The 15,875-nt window shown below is 36.2% G+C and overlaps 1 protein-coding gene across 2 annotated transcripts in view; it reads right to left on the bottom strand.

Moving 5' to 3' along the window:
- Window positions 1-1,774: 1,774 nt before the first annotated feature.
- The window catches only part of PAX5 (paired box 5), a 244,207-nt gene continuing 230,106 nt past the window's right edge, over window positions 1,775-15,875 (bottom strand). For both annotated transcript variants that reach the window (XM_032213884.1, XM_032213882.1), the window contains 2 exons: window positions 13,102-13,188; window positions 1,775-1,941 (listed from right to left, as the gene is read on the bottom strand). In XM_032213884.1, the coding sequence (XP_032069775.1) occupies window positions 1,865-1,941; window positions 13,102-13,188 (164 nt within the window). In that variant the 3' untranslated portion in view covers window positions 1,775-1,864. The remainder of the gene's footprint in view (window positions 1,942-13,101; window positions 13,189-15,875) is intronic.

Here is a 15,875-nt window from a genome sequence, read left to right as displayed (position 1 = left end):
TGGCCAGCGCGTGATGCATCTGACCTACAGGCCATGAGTTTGACACCCCTAAACTAGATCATCACTGGTCATAAGATTATTTTTTTTTAAAAAATGGATAAAATGAGTAGTTCTTGGAGTGAAGAGAATTTTATGGCAACATAAATAATTGAAGTCAATCTTTCCCTTAACATTTATAAACTTCATTCTATCATAGAGAAATGTATATACCATAGGGAAAAATGTTAAAGCATAGAAATACTAATCCTTTCTTTGTATACCAGGATGAAAATCCATACTACTAATACACTTAACTTATTCTTAGTGATATTATGTCAGTTCCAGTTGAGGAACTTTAGGAGAGTCTTGAAATTTTACTTATAAATAGCCCATGACATGATATAACCCTGACCTTTGTCAACCTCTCATCTTGTAACTTTATGAAAACTGCTTTATTAAGATTTGAGAAACTCGAGTTATTCCTTTTTGAAAAGGAAAAATAACCCCAAATGCTACCTTGGGAGATAATACTTTTACTTAATTGTGTATAAGCGTTTCTTTCCCATGTACAGTGGTACTTTGGTATTCGTCATTAATTGGTTCCAGGAAGCACAACAGAAAAACTAAAAATGACAAGTCCCAAACAAACCATGTGACTTACCACATGACCCTTTGTTTCAGCCTAAAAGAACTTCCTGTCTGTCCCTTCTGATATGTCAGTGACCTTCCAAGCACTGCTGACTTCCTGTCTACCCTCTATGGCCATCCCCCTCTTCCTTTTGCAGTGAACTTCCTGGCATGGCCAACTTCCTGTCTGTTCTCTGTAGCTGTCCCCCTTTTCCATCACAGCAAATTAGGTACCAAAGAAACAACATATATACTTGGACAACATTTTTGAGTCAAAATGTTGACTCAAATTTTGACTCAAAGTACCAAATTTGATGAAGCAGACGAGTACCAAAGTACCACTGTATATAAGATTTTGGTCATTTGGAATTTCTTCTTTTTTATTGAGATGAACTCAAAGTCAAAAAACATATTGTTGGTTGTGATTAGAAATAAACATTATATTCAATCGTTAAAAAGGTGGTAATTCTTCCTATCATTTGCTCATAGGTTCATTACCAAATGCTCACCTGACTGTCAGAATAGTTTTTTTCTAGAAAGAACATCAGCCCCAGAAATGGCCAGTTAATGTTAACCTGGTTTAGAGTTGTTTTAAAGCTTACTGAAGGTTTAGAGTCAGTGCACCATTACCAGAACACATTTTTCCAATGTATTTTAAGATCATCCTTTGTTCATGTATTTGACTTATGCTAAACCACTCTATAGTAACACAAAGAAGTTATTTACATTGGTGCTTTGCTATTTGAGTAGAACATTTGTTTTTCTTTTGTCTTTAATGCCCACTCACTGAATTAAGACCCAATTTGTGCTGTCCAAGCTGGAACTACATGTTGTATTACAATGCACACATTAAAGAGATACCCCATAGGGAATTGTTCAACATTAGAAATGTTCCTATTCCTTAACATGGCTAAAGGAACTAGATATAGCTTGTCAGTCCAAAACAAGAAAACCACATGTTAGACATGGCTACTGCATTTCACAAACTGCAGGAAATGTGAGCAAAACTAATTCTTTGCTTGGCCTGTGTTTTTTAATGGGAAATTCAATTAAGATCTCTAAAGAAATCCATTAATTAAAAACAGTGAAGTAATAAGCTGTTCACCTAGCTGAAAGAATAATATTCTAATCATTGTGTAGGCTGGTTGGACAATTTCTCTTATCATTCCTTATAGCTTGATTTCAGTAGTTGCACTCTAGATGATTCCAGTGGTGTCATCTGACGTGATGTGGTGAATGTGCTTCTTGGTTTGTTTTGTCAGTGACGGTCATAAGCAGCAGCAGCTGCAGGGGGTGCGGCTCCACGGGCTGCAGCACTGTAATAGTAAGGAGAACCTAGAACAAGGAAAGACAGCATTGTGTAAACATGTTTCATGTGTAATTTCTATCAAGCAAATGAAATTGTTTGAAAACAGAAACAGGAAAGATGATCTGAAACCTTCACTGGGTCTTATGCAGACCCCTAAAATGACATAATAAATTTAGCAAGTCTTACACAGTTGGGGTATCTTCAGAGGTGGGCAGCACATAAATTAACAACTGGTTCACCAAGTACCAAAAATATAAGCACACACACATATGTGCAGCTTCAAAAACACAGCTAAATAGGATGCCATAGCAGTGGAATGGGTGGGCGGAGCCACCACAGATTGTAACTTTTGGTTAACCCAAACTGCTCAGAACTGGCAGCAGCCCACCACTGGGCATCTTAGTTATATTATACCTGGTTGAATTTATGTTTTACTGAGAAATAAATAAAGGGAGATTGGTATAGATCTATTTCAAGCTATTTAGCTCTCATCAGCCACACATATCCTTCTGGGATTCAAACCCAGGCTACTTGCATATTAGGTAGATATATTGACCTCTAAGCCGTAGGCTCTCCTCCTTTTTTGGCTATACCAGGGGAAAGATTGTTTTTTGTCAAATCAACTTGGTCTGTCCAATTATGGGACGGAGCATACTGTTTCTGTTTTCGCCTTTCAGCCTCAATCCAGCAGCCTTCACAAATTATAAACCTTCAAAAAAAAATTTAGTTTGGCAAGGACAACAAATAGTTTGTTGCAAAAGTGACTGCTTGTGAAGACTCATGGATTGGGGCTGAAAGGTGAAAACAGAAGCCGTATGCTTCATCCCATAATTGGGTATACCAAGTTGCCCTGACAAAAAACAACTACTCATGCAACTATTTTTTTTTTCTTTTTACGTCCCTATTTCCTATTCGAGGTAAAGTTGGGACATTGGATGGAGCTGAGCATTTACTGGTCATCAGATGCATCAGATGCTAAAATGACCATTTGAAAAAGTTATGGTGTATCAAATTCCTAAAATCCACCCTAAATTATCTGAGTGTGCTGTGATATTTGCATAGTCTCATCTCTTATTGGAATGAAATAAAATGTATTGTTTCTTTAGATAACACAATCCACATAATTAATATTGTTTCTGCCCTCACAAATTACATGATTTCCTTCTTCTATATACAGCCCTTTCAACCAGTAAATCAATTTTCAGCAAAAAAAAAAAAAAAAAAAGGTCCATGAAGAGTTCTTAGGTTTCTTTATAAAAGTATTTATTGCTCTTTCCCTATTCAAACAAGCCAATATAGCCATTTCTGCAAATTCTATCTTCTTCATGATCCACTCTTCCATTATGGGTATTTTTTATGTGTCAAAATTGCTATTTTGCTAATGTTAGCATGTAAAAAAAGAAAATCCAAGGCTAAAATTTCTGAGCATTTTGCTAAAAAGTTCCAATAGTTATCCAGCATAGAAAGTAGCTATAAAACAACTACTGGTAATTGATGAAACACAGCAGGACAGAACTTAGGAGCCAGGAAATAAGAGTTAAGATGTTTCTATGTAGGAAAGTAGTACCTGAGAAAGTTTTAGTAGAACCCTTACATTCCTTTTTCCATATACTATGTGATTTTACTGTGAGATAAAATTTAAACATAACATCTCTTTGTTAAATTGCAGCCTTACCTAGGTTGTACCTCTTTGAGCTACAAACTGTTTCTCGGGAACAGATAATCCACACCCGAGATAGATCATACACAGTGTATTAAATTCTTTTTATAAAAAACCACTCAAACTCTTTCAAAGCCTTGTTTTCACATAAAAATTGTATACACCTTCTCCATGCTGGAAAAGTAATGAAATTCCTAACAGCAAAACCATTCCTGTCATAGAAAACGCTGCTGACAGCGTTAAAGGAGAAGAAACAGGGAGAAATCAATAGAGTAGTGACAGATATCATGAAGAAGTCACAAAGTTCAAGACATGTGTAAGGGGCCAATATTTCAAACAGATGAGCCTGTGAAAATAGACTAGCAGTATTGCACAATGTTGATGAAAAAGATTTTCTACATCCTGTTTCAAGAGAGCCAACTGGTATTTTGGGAAGATGGAGGAGGAAGGGGAAAGGGGATAGCTTGGCTTTCCTTAGATGTCTTTCTTGATACAACAAGGGCAAAGAGAAAGTTCTGTAATAAATGGATCTTAACTCATATTCTGAGGCTTGTTTAGATCAGCTATAATCTTAGCAACCAATACAATAGCAGCCATAACCAAGTGCTTCCCAGATGAGTTGAATTGCAGCTCTTGTAATTGGCTTATGCTGAATGAGGGATTATGAAAGATGGTTTAAGATAACATTGGAGTAGGGACCCATAGAGCAGTAGAATAACCTTGCTATTGTTGCTGCAGGACAAGCAGTTCCTATGGCAACTTAAATTTAAAAATGCATTGTAGGTTTTTATTATTAATGCTCTCTAATTTCATCCATTTAACAATTGCATTGAAATAAGTTGCTTATTCTTAGCACATGTGCATATATGAAAGAGCCAGTGTGGTCAAGTGGATTAAGGTGGTGGAGTAGGAAAAAGAAGACCACTTTCTTGTCCTCCCTTAGGCATAGAACCTGACTGGGTGACTTTGAGCTGGTCATTCTCTTCTGGCCCTAGACTAGGAAGTTGAAAAAAAAAACATGAAAGTGAAATGCAAATGAAGCATCATGGATTTATAACTTTCAGTGAAGAACCTTCATCCTGCATTTGAGAGAGAGAGAGTGAGTGAGTGAGTGAGTGAGTGAGTGAGTGAGTGAGTGTGTGTGTGTGTGTGTGTGTGAAAAAAGAAAGCAAGATTATTTTAAAGAATGAGCATTCTCTATCAACTCCTGGGAGGTCATTGTGGCCATGGAAGAATTGCTTCTGAATTCCAGAATTGCAAAGAATCCTACTCTGCATGCAGAGTAGGGAAATCAAATTTACCAATTAATGATCCTCATATGTAAATCCCAACTGTTTTTCTGTGTATGCATGCAGGCCTTTGTGTTTGTTTTGATTCCTGGCAATTGCCTAGACAAGTTTTCTTAGCAAGGTTTTACAGAAATAGCTTGCCATTGTCTCTTTTGTAGGGCTAAGAGAGAGTGACTGGTCCAAAGTCACTGCTGGTTTTGTGCCTAAGGCAGGATTAGAACTCAGGACCAGAATGGATGCCTTAACCATTGCACCAAACTGGCTCTCAACTTTTGTGAGGGCAACACAAAAGCCTAGTGCTATGCAACTGCAGGAAAATCTGTGTATTTCCTGTGGTATGCAATTTTCCAATGCAGTGTCCATCATGTATGGAGGTTTACGCATTCACTCATTAACCAAAGAACAAAATAGAGTAATCATCTGATAATAATTCAATTTCCATTCTCCAATTTTTAAACTAGACAATACTCATATTCAATTAAAGGTTATCAATTGATATCGGATCAAATGCACAATGGTAAACCAGTTCTCAGAAATGCATAGATATTTTCCCAATTACTAGAATATATTTGATTGTATCTAACTTTTGCCTTTCTACTTGACTCTCTCTGCTTCTATACCCATAATTACTCATATGAATCCATATTACGCAAATTACTCTAGACAAAACCCTATATTAAACAAAGAAGGAAAACTATTGATTATATTGACGATATTAAAAACTTGGTTTTAAAAAGTAGAACTTCCTTCAAGAGTTTACAACTTTGATTTTCTTCTCCAAGCTGACTTTCTGATCCATTTTTACTTCATGATGCTTATAAAATAATCTGACTGTTAACATATAATTTTTCTCTGTAGCTCCCTGGCAGCATTTTATATATCTGCTGAGTTGGACTTTTTTCCCCCATTCACATTTCTGTGCTGAAATCAAAAAGGTCTGTATTTAAAGTGAAAAATAAAAACATCACATTCCAAAACATTCACTCTTTTGCCCTGTCATTATACTCTCCTCTAGAATAAATTTGTCCTTTCTTCTGTCATTTTTCCTTTCCAATTCATATTATCATCAATTTATTTCTTGACACAGTCATTTCTGACTTCTACTTGTTCCCTAATCCTTTCATAGAAGCCCATAGAAGTACTGATTCTAATCCTAACTGACTGATTCCATACCTTTTCACCTCATATGGAATCATGCCAATATTGTCAGCCTTATGACACTGTCCTCTATAACAACAACTCTCTCTATAAATATATCTATAGCTCAGGTGTAGCCAAAAGGGAGCCCTGTCTGCCTTACTTACAATTCACAATGTGAACAAATCACATCAGCACAGAAGAGAGAACAGTGCATCAAATGAGATCCGCTATGATCAACATCAAGTCGAAAGTAATGAGTTAAAATGTTAAAGAAGTTATTACAACAAACCAGCATGAAATTGAATCATTTTTCTTCATTAGACTGGGTTGCTATTATCCACTTTTAACATGTTTGTATTAAGTAGACTTTAAACATGTAGGCTCGCCAGGCTTCAGTGGCTGAAACCTCTTGGGGTTGCGAGTGTGTGCGTTCATATAAACTAGGGCAGCCATTATGACTTCGATGCTCGAGCTCCAAATACAGTTTTCATAAAGATTTCTAAATGGACATTGTGTCAGCGTTCAATTATACAAAGCTAGAAATAAGAAAACAGTAAAGTGATGTATTCTTGCTTCTTTTTACAGAAGAGAGTGTATACTGCACAGAGGAAACAAAGCACAGAAAGAGGGGAGGAAGCTAAAAGACTTATAGGGTTTCAATAACAACATATTTTTAAGCTATATTCATTACCTTATCTATGAACAATAGATCTGATTATATCCAACAAAGTTACAGCAGAAATCCTATGAGAGGCAGTGACAACTGGGTCTTGCTTTACTGGAATCTAAAGGATATGAGCCTCTAAGTTATGACACATGGCAGCTGTCAGTCAGGTCATTTAAGAAACCACAGGAAGGCGCTCATATACCATTATGCAGTACCTGAATAGTGCCCCCCACCCCTCCCCAAAAAAACCCCTCCTAGGCCAAGATTACTGGCATGTACAATGATTTATGTCATCTTTAGATTTTCTTATCATTAATGTGCTCATCAGATGAAATTTCAAATAGTGTGAAAAGCAAATCCATCTCAAAATTCTGATTGTTTGGTTTGATCCACCCTTCAGGTTTTATGCAGGCTGGGAAATAAAGTGTGTTGTTAGAATCTATCATAAAGCTGAAAAACTGATTGGAACATAGAAAGATCTATTAAAGTACCTCTAAGCTACAGAACAAATGTTCCCTAGGAAAGGAAAAGCAGAATGCCTCATAATGGAAGAGGTCACAAATTACTGGTACAGCAAGGATGCTCAGAAAATAAAAGATATATTACTATAACATTTGCACTAAAATTTATCTTGTTAAAGAAAGACATTTAATTAAAAAATCAAATGACATTGAATTCTTTAATCAATAATCATTGTTAACAAAGATTGCAAACAACTCTTAAAATATTTGTCCTGATTTGTTTTCTTTATATTATTCTTATTTGCTAATGGCAAAATAAAAATGAGCAGAAATCATTATTCATATGAAGTATGAAAAGATATTTTAGTCTACCTCCACCCCACCATTTCTACTCCTCCATCTCTTTTTTTGTTTTGTAATTTATTCCTGATTTGGCAATTTAGCAATAGCATTTAGATTTATATACTTCTTTACAGTGTTTTACAGCCCTCTCTAAGCAGTTTACAGAGTCAGCCTATTGCCCCCAACAATCTGGGCCCTCATTTTACCCATCTCAGAAGGCTGGAAGGCCAAGTCAACCTTGAGCCTGGAGAGATTTGAACTGCCAAATTGCAGGCAGCCGGCAGTCAGGAGAAGTACCCTGCACTACTGTATCCTAATCACTGTGCCACCATGGCTCATTTCTTCAATTCCTGATCTCAAAACCACCTAGAAACTCATTGATGGTCTCTCAAGGTTGTTCACTTATAGCTGCATTCAATCCAGCATAACTATTCAAGTTATTGCTGGTCTTTTATCCTACTCTATCTAAAAGAATACAAGCTAGAATAAAGGCAAAATGGTTCCTCTTCTGAATATAGAGGTAGTCCTTGACTTACAACCACAATTGAGCCCCGCATTTCTGATGCTAAATGAGACAGATTTTTGTTAAATTTTCAATGCTCTATTTAACAACCATTTAACGTGGTTGTTAAGTGAATCTGGCTTCCCCGTTGACTTTGCTTGTCAGAAGGTTGCAAAAGATGGTCACATTATCCCAGGACACTGTCATGAGTCAGTTGTCAAGCATCGGAATTTGGGGAAGATGATAGAACGGTCATAAATGTTAAACACAGTCATAAGTCATTTTTTTTCAATGCCATTGTTACTTCGAACAACCTCTAAACAAACTGTTGCAAATCGAAGACTACCTATAGTCAAAATCATGAGTGATCCTAGATTCAGAAGCTGAGCCAATTGGAAACTACTTGAATTCCCCTAAGCAATAAGATTTCTTTACCAACTGAATATATTTGTCTACTTTATTTGTATATCACCAGCCCTCCAACAAGATTCTGGTGGCAAGTGTATGTTCTGTTTGTAAAACAGATTAGGTTTCTGGTATATAATTCTTTATAGAATGTACTTTTGTAAAATTAAGCATCTCCCCAAGTTCTCATTCCCACTCACTTCTTTTATGCTGGGGTGCATTTTGCCATAAGAACAGATCCAGCTCCTCCCACTAGATCCTAACAACTCTATGCTGTCAGGGACCAGGAGTTCATTGACATCATTTTATGACACTGTTTGAATTCTGTTCCCTAATCCTAACCATTTTCCATGAAAGAAGTTATAAGAAACCCTCCTCCTCCAAAGAGAAATACATGTTTTACCTGGTGGTATTCCAAAAGGCAACTGGACTTTCTTGGTTTTTGTCTTGAAAACTTTTCACTTCTCATCTGAGAAGCTTCTTCAGTTTTCAGCAAGAAGCAGCTTCTTAGATGAGAAGTCAGACCTCTTTGAGGAAAAAAAAACCCCAAGGAAGTCCAGTTGCCTTTTGGAAAAGAACTTTTGGGACAACCATGACCTGGATGACTGAGAATCTCCATAGACACATTTTGCCTAACACCAGCATGCTGACAGCTTCTGCACTTTGTCTATAAGGTTTCTTCCCTAAATAATTCAATAATAAAAAGCAAATTTTACTAGCAAACATCCAATTCAGAGAAAACATATGTTTTAACCAATATCCAACTGTAGCTGAAAACCCCAAGAAAAGTTCTCCTTAGAGCTTATAATATTGAAGCTTGAAACCATCAGTTTCCATCCTATTTCAAACATGAGAGAAGAGAATTGTATTACATTTGCATAGCTCACACTGAGTACCACTACTTTCCCAAATCAATGTAAATAATAATTTATCATATTATATCGTAGTAATTTGCAATAATATACTTCCTTATTTCTGACAACTCAAAGTGGTATGTACAGGAATTGTCTTCTAATATTATCCCAAAAAGCAATCTGACTAAATCCATCCTAATCTTCCACATTAGCTCCCTTGCTTAAACAGTGATAAACTCAAGTGTTTTATAAATATGATGCTTCTTTATTTCCTTGCATCAGCCTCATCCACTTTAACAACAACATTAGATTCTATCTTGCATGTAACTAGGGACAGTTTGGCTGGCAAGTAAAACAAGGAGAATCTATTCAGTGGCTTACAGAATGGATCAAAATAGATTAGTTATGGATGACTATTAAGTAATTATGGCTTTGGTGAACTGATGTTTGTACTCTGTTTCCCCAAAAATAAGACCTCTCCAGATAATAAGCCCAATCAGCATTTTGAGCGCATGCACTAAAATAAGCCCTCTCCCCAAAAATAAGCCCTCCTCGAAAATATTTAAATGCATGCGCAGCCGGTCCCCGCCATTTCCTCTGGTTGGTTGCTGCAGAAACAACATGAGGTAAGGCGAGACCGGAGGAGGCAGAAAGGGAGGGAGGAGCATGCCCCATGCACCCCGCATGCCCTTACCTAACAGCTGCTCCCACAACCAGAGCAACTGCACTCCTTCTGAAATGCTAATGACCGCCGCAAAAAGAGAGAGTCCCAGCAATGCGCAACGCAGCTGCAGCCATGAGGTGACCATGCTCGCTGCCTTCTGCACCTCAAAAATAATAAGACCTCTCTGAATATAAGGCCAGGCATTTATTTCAGGGGTCAAAAGAAAATAAGACCCTGTCTTATGTTCAGGGAAAACAGTAAATACAAAGAATACATCTTATATGCTTTTTTTCAAGTTTTTTTTCTTCTTTTATAATTTTGTGTTTTCAAAATACTGCACAGAACAAACTTCAATATTAATAACCGATTGGGATTTGTATTTCATATACTACCCTAACTCTCAGAAATACTGCATTTCAGGACAAAAGACCCAATGAAAAAGATGGCTTTAGGAGAAAGTTTTAAACATTTCTTGTTATATTGTCTTTTGTCCAGAAATTGATTATTTCCAATAAAACTGGGAAATGCCCCATAGATGTAGTAAATTCTACAGACATAGCTCAGGAAAAAAAACCTCATATTTCCAGAACAGGAAATATAGTCAAGGAAACGTATGAAGGATATCTGGCTAGAGAAGCTGATTTGTCCAGATAAGATATGTTGTTGAATGTATTTCAATTATTGCATCCAATTAAATACTATTTGAGGTTTTCTTTCCTTAAAAAAACATTGTATAGTGGTTAACTAATTATAAACAGTACTCATTTTACTCATTGCTAGCACAGGACAGCCCATGATATTAGCAATGTGCAGACAGCTTTATATCAGATTAGAGTGCTAAAAATGATACCTATACTAGGATCCAAATTGAGTCAGTTTAATCTACACCTCAGGAAGCTACTACTGTATTTCACTGCATTGCATAGGTAGTGAAACACTTCTTGGTGATCAGTAAGGAGTAACAAACAAGGAAATAAGTACTTGTATCTGTGGGAACCAGTCCCAAGCGGTGCCCTCCATGCTTTTTGTAAGTGGCTATAGTCCATTTTATGTCAAGCTAGTTGGCCTTGAGTTGAGTATGTGCTGAAATAGTATTAGAAAACAGCTTCTGATTTGAGCTGCACCAGACCCTTAGTTACAGCACAGTAAATGGCAATTTTGTACTGTAAAAAGCAGTGTGACACAGAATGCTATAACCCATCAATTCCTCCCAAAGGATTTGTTTAAGGGCAAGAAATGTGATGGGTAGATCTTAGGTGGTTCAATTACTTAGGGACTCAATTACTTAAAACAAAGAAACTGAATTTTAAAAAATGACAAAAATTCAAAATTATTTCTCTGCTAGAGGTCACACATAACAACCTTGCCATCCATAAATCTGAAAGTCTCTAAGGCACAATATCTCTCTGCTAGAGAAGTGACAATTAATTGGTATTTTACTTACCTCATTCACATAGATTATGCAGGAGAATTCTAATCACCATGTGCTACACACATGTAAGGTCAAGTTGGGCCAGATTTTGACAGTGGCGTAAAATGGATGTTGCTTATCCACCTTATTAAAGGAGGGTGAGGGTGAGTTACTTAGGGACTTCCAAGGGTCTGTAAGGCGGGTTTTTTCAGAATCATTTGGATTCTGTCTTATTGCAAAATTACATGCGCCCTATGTGTCTGGATACTAAACTTCTAATAAAGAACAAAATTGTGTGTGGGGAGGAGAACAGTTTAAAGAGGAAAGAAGAGATCCTGAAGAAAGACTATTCATTTGTAAACATAAGTTATGCTGCTCTCTTCTACCGAAACAGCATCATCTTTACTGAAACCCAAAAGATCAAAGGAGCCATATATTCAGCCAGCAGTATGATGAAACATATGCAAAAGAAATATAATTTATTCTACATTAAATTAAAAATTCGGACATGAATCCAGAAAACTAGCCAGGAAACACTAAGGGGATGCACTGTGTTGGACTTGATTTGGAAGATGCAGTTAGAAGTGGTCTGTCCCTTCATGGAAACGACATGGTTGCTTTAATGAGTTGCAGACAGGTTCAGCATTCACCCTTCCAAACATTTTAATGCATTTCTTCAAATTAATTCCAAATCACAGTGGAGCCTTAATAAAGCCTGCAGGCATAGCATGAATAAAGCCAATAGCTTGGGAGAGTTAAATGTAATATGGGAATGGATTCAACTTCCCATAGGCTACATTTCTTTTATACCCCTGCCAGTTATGGCTAAATTTATTACACGGGGCTTTGCGCTATTTTGTAGCCTGTGTGCCAAAAGCAAAAGGGGAAACAATTATATACAGCAGGAACAGAGATAGCTTTTTCAAACTCCTTTTATCTCTGAATAACCATGGCAGACTGAGAGTGAGCCACAGAAAATCTTGGCAAATGCCATCTGAGATGTTTGTTGTGATGTCGGAATATGAATATCTTAATTATGGTTTGTTGAAAGAAAGCAATTATATACCCAGTTGTCCGTTCCTATCTCTCATATTTACATTAAACAACAAGAATTACTTGAAAGTGAATTCAACTAAAAACAAAGAGACTTCAGGTTTAAATTTAAGCATGAAAGAGTTGTAAATTAATCAGTTCTGGTCTATGTAATTTGGTGATTAAATATTGCATATACTGTTAGACATTGCTATTTAGCTATAGAGAAGGCATTCCAGAATGTTTCAAAACAAATTATTATTATATCCAGTCCTATGATTCTATGTTCTATTATTATCAGATGCATCATTATTAAAATTTTATGCATAGTTATAAGAACATAAAATTTAAAACATATATCAATAGCACAGATTTATATACCTTCTCACGGTGCTTTACAGCCCTATCTAAGCATTTTACAGAGTCAGCATATTCCCCCCAACCACCTGCATCTTCATTTTACCGACCTTGGAAGGCTGGAAGGCTGAGTCTACCTTGAGGCAATCAGGATCGAACTCCTGGCAGTGGGCAGTGAGTTAGCCTGCAATACTGCATTTTAACCACTGCACCGCCACCGCTCTTCTTTTAGAAAAGTCTAACTTAGGTGATGGTTTCCCAGAAGCGTACAGCATGGATTGCATTCTGTTGCATGGTCATAAGGTCCTCAAGAGTACATTGGGCAGGGCATATGGGGACACATTATTGCTTTCCTGAATTTTGGATTAGACTGTGACTTTAATGGCATGAGAACAAACTTACCTAACAATCCAGGGTTAGGAAATCTCCAGGAATCATTGTATGTTGAATATTGTGGGTGACTGTATGGGCTTCCAGAAAACTCACTCCCTGAAATAAAGAGAAAGGAAAGAGCTCAATAAAGATCAAGTAAAATAGCAGAGATGGTTAAAAGTCATATGAATTCTAACAATGTCTTAATGCAGTGAATGAAAAGAAAGACGGTTATTGGTCATGACATGTTGTCTACTATTACAGTCTTTATGGTTTTATGCTACAATTGCCCTTAGATTCTTTACTCATGTTACTATATCCTTATTTTTGCAACTGTTCTTCACATTTTAAATCATTTTATCATTGTCATGCCCGTAATAATATAGAAATTGAAAGGCAGGATTAAATAATTAATTATTGTGATTGTGATTGGTCACACAGATGGTCAGACTGGATTTGGCACTTTTATCCACCTATCAACTCATTCCCAAAGACCTGGAGAGGCAGATGTTGCTTGATAGTGTTAAGAGGATCATTGCAGATGTAAGCTTTTTCCAAGGAAAGCTGCCTTTTGCAATTGACTGATAGTGATTTTGTCAATACCAATGGTGTTCAAGTGGGGCTCCAGATGTTTTGGGATTTCATCAAGGGATGAAATCTATTACTATTGGTACTATCTTTGCTTGCTTCTTGTTTGCTTTTTTTGTTGTCACAATCTTTCTGTTCTACATTGGTTTTGTCACTGTTTTCTGAGAAACAAATTCAGACAAACTAAGTATAAATGTTCCTCTCTACAGAGCTGTTTAGATCAGGGGTCTCCAACCTTGGCAACTTTTAAGACGTGTGGACTTCAACTCCCAGAATTCCTCAGCCAGTGAAGCTTCTGGAGTTGAAGTTCACAAGTCTTAAAGTTGCCAAGGTTGGAGACCTCTGGTTTAGATGGTGATTTTGAATCAAATTCAACCATGTTTAGTTTCTTGATTCTGAATTGCCTGAATTCTTTTTTCATTATCCACATACTTTGGGGGAGGAGATTTCTTTTTATCAACCAATTTAAAGAAAAAACATCTTAAAGGTTCCAAAAAGAGACATAAAAAATAAAAGAATAAAAGAAATTTGATTAAAGTAGGAATTAGAAAATCATAGAGGTTATAGGTCTCTAATATATAATAGAAAAACAGTGGAGGTCTTCTAGTCCAACCCTGCTCATTTCAGACAAGTGACTGTCCAATCTCTTCTTAAAAATCTCCAGTATTGGAGCACCCACAACTATTATTGATTAGCTTTTTGAAAAGCAACAGATTACTTACTGTATCATGTAAAGCAGTGGTCTTCAACCTTGGCAAACTGGCTGAGGAACTCTGGGAGCTGAAGTCCACAGGTCTTAAAGTTGCCAAGGTTGGAGACCACTGATGTAAAGGACTAAGAATAATTATTAAACTTTAAGTATGGCTGAACATCAAACATTATGGCCATTACAGCATAAATCACCAAATAAAATTATGAGTTTTAATAAATTCAATAATTCAGTCTATATTACTAAGAATATTACTATTCTGATACAGAAAATTTAAACATCAATTCTATGCAAAGTGAACCCAAACTTTAGATGTGATATTAGTCTAGGTCTAAATGATTATTTCCAGTTTGAGTTTATTTAATATGATTTATAAGCTGCCCAACTAATAAACAATTCTGGGTGGGTTACAATTTTTTTTTAAAAAAAAACAACTTTGAGGGAAATCAAACAACCTTTTAAAAAGAAAAAAGATAATATCCTTGCAGCACTTGTCATATACAAGTTAATTCAGTATACTTTGAAGGGGTGCATGAGTGGGTAAAGTGAGTTGAATAAGAATGTTGCAACTATCATAACTTAAATGTGAAATCTCTTTTTAAATGTCTTCATCCCAGCATCAATTATTTTCCATAATTGTTCAGCTTTATCATATTGACACCAAATATGAAAAAGTGATTCAACTTACTCATTACATTTCCAATTTTTTTGAAAAATAAATGGTCCATTTTAACAAGCAAGACTGGAGCTATATATTAACATCTTATACCAATTTGGTCTGAGTATAATATTCCAGGTGAACTTAATGTTCTTCTATTAAGATTCCCATTATTATATCTCTGTTACTGCATTCAAATGTTGTATCTATTTAATCATGCAGTCTTTGACTTGTTGAGATTCTGATCACTAGTAATTTATAAATAAGGCCCAGTAAATGTTCTGAATTGCAATCAAGTCTTTCAATATTCCCACTTGTTTCTGCAATTATGAGCCATGGTGGCGCAGTGGTTAGAATGCATTACTGCAGGCTACTTCTGCTGACTGCCTGCAATTTGACAGTTCAAATCTCACCAGGCTCAAGGTTGACTCATCCTTCTGAGGTGGGTAAAATAAGGACCCAAATTGTTGGGGGCAACAGGCTGACTCTGTAAACCACTTAGAGAGGGCTGTAAAGCACTGCAAAGCGGTATATAAGTCTAAGTGCTATTGCTATTGCTATCTTAACAGTATGCTACATATTTGAAGATACTAGAAGAAATTAAGTAGACTGGATCATGTGAATTTCAGAGTTTCATAAGATTTTATTTTATTAATCATTAAATCATGCAATCTGAACAATTAACTTTTCACTGAGGAAATTAATTTCTACCCTCTTTTCATAAAAATAAACATTTATTAGCAATATAGGAGGGTAGGGATTATTTTCTTGTGTTTACCCAGGCATTCAATATTTGAAAACATCTCAATTACTTATTATTGAATAATCTCTTATAAATTATTTGACTCA

Source organism: Thamnophis elegans, chromosome 3 (assembly GCF_009769535.1).
Source record: "Thamnophis elegans isolate rThaEle1 chromosome 3, rThaEle1.pri, whole genome shotgun sequence".
Taxonomy (NCBI): Eukaryota; Metazoa; Chordata; class Lepidosauria; order Squamata; family Colubridae; genus Thamnophis; species Thamnophis elegans.
This window is presented reverse-complemented; position numbering and strand designations above follow the sequence as displayed.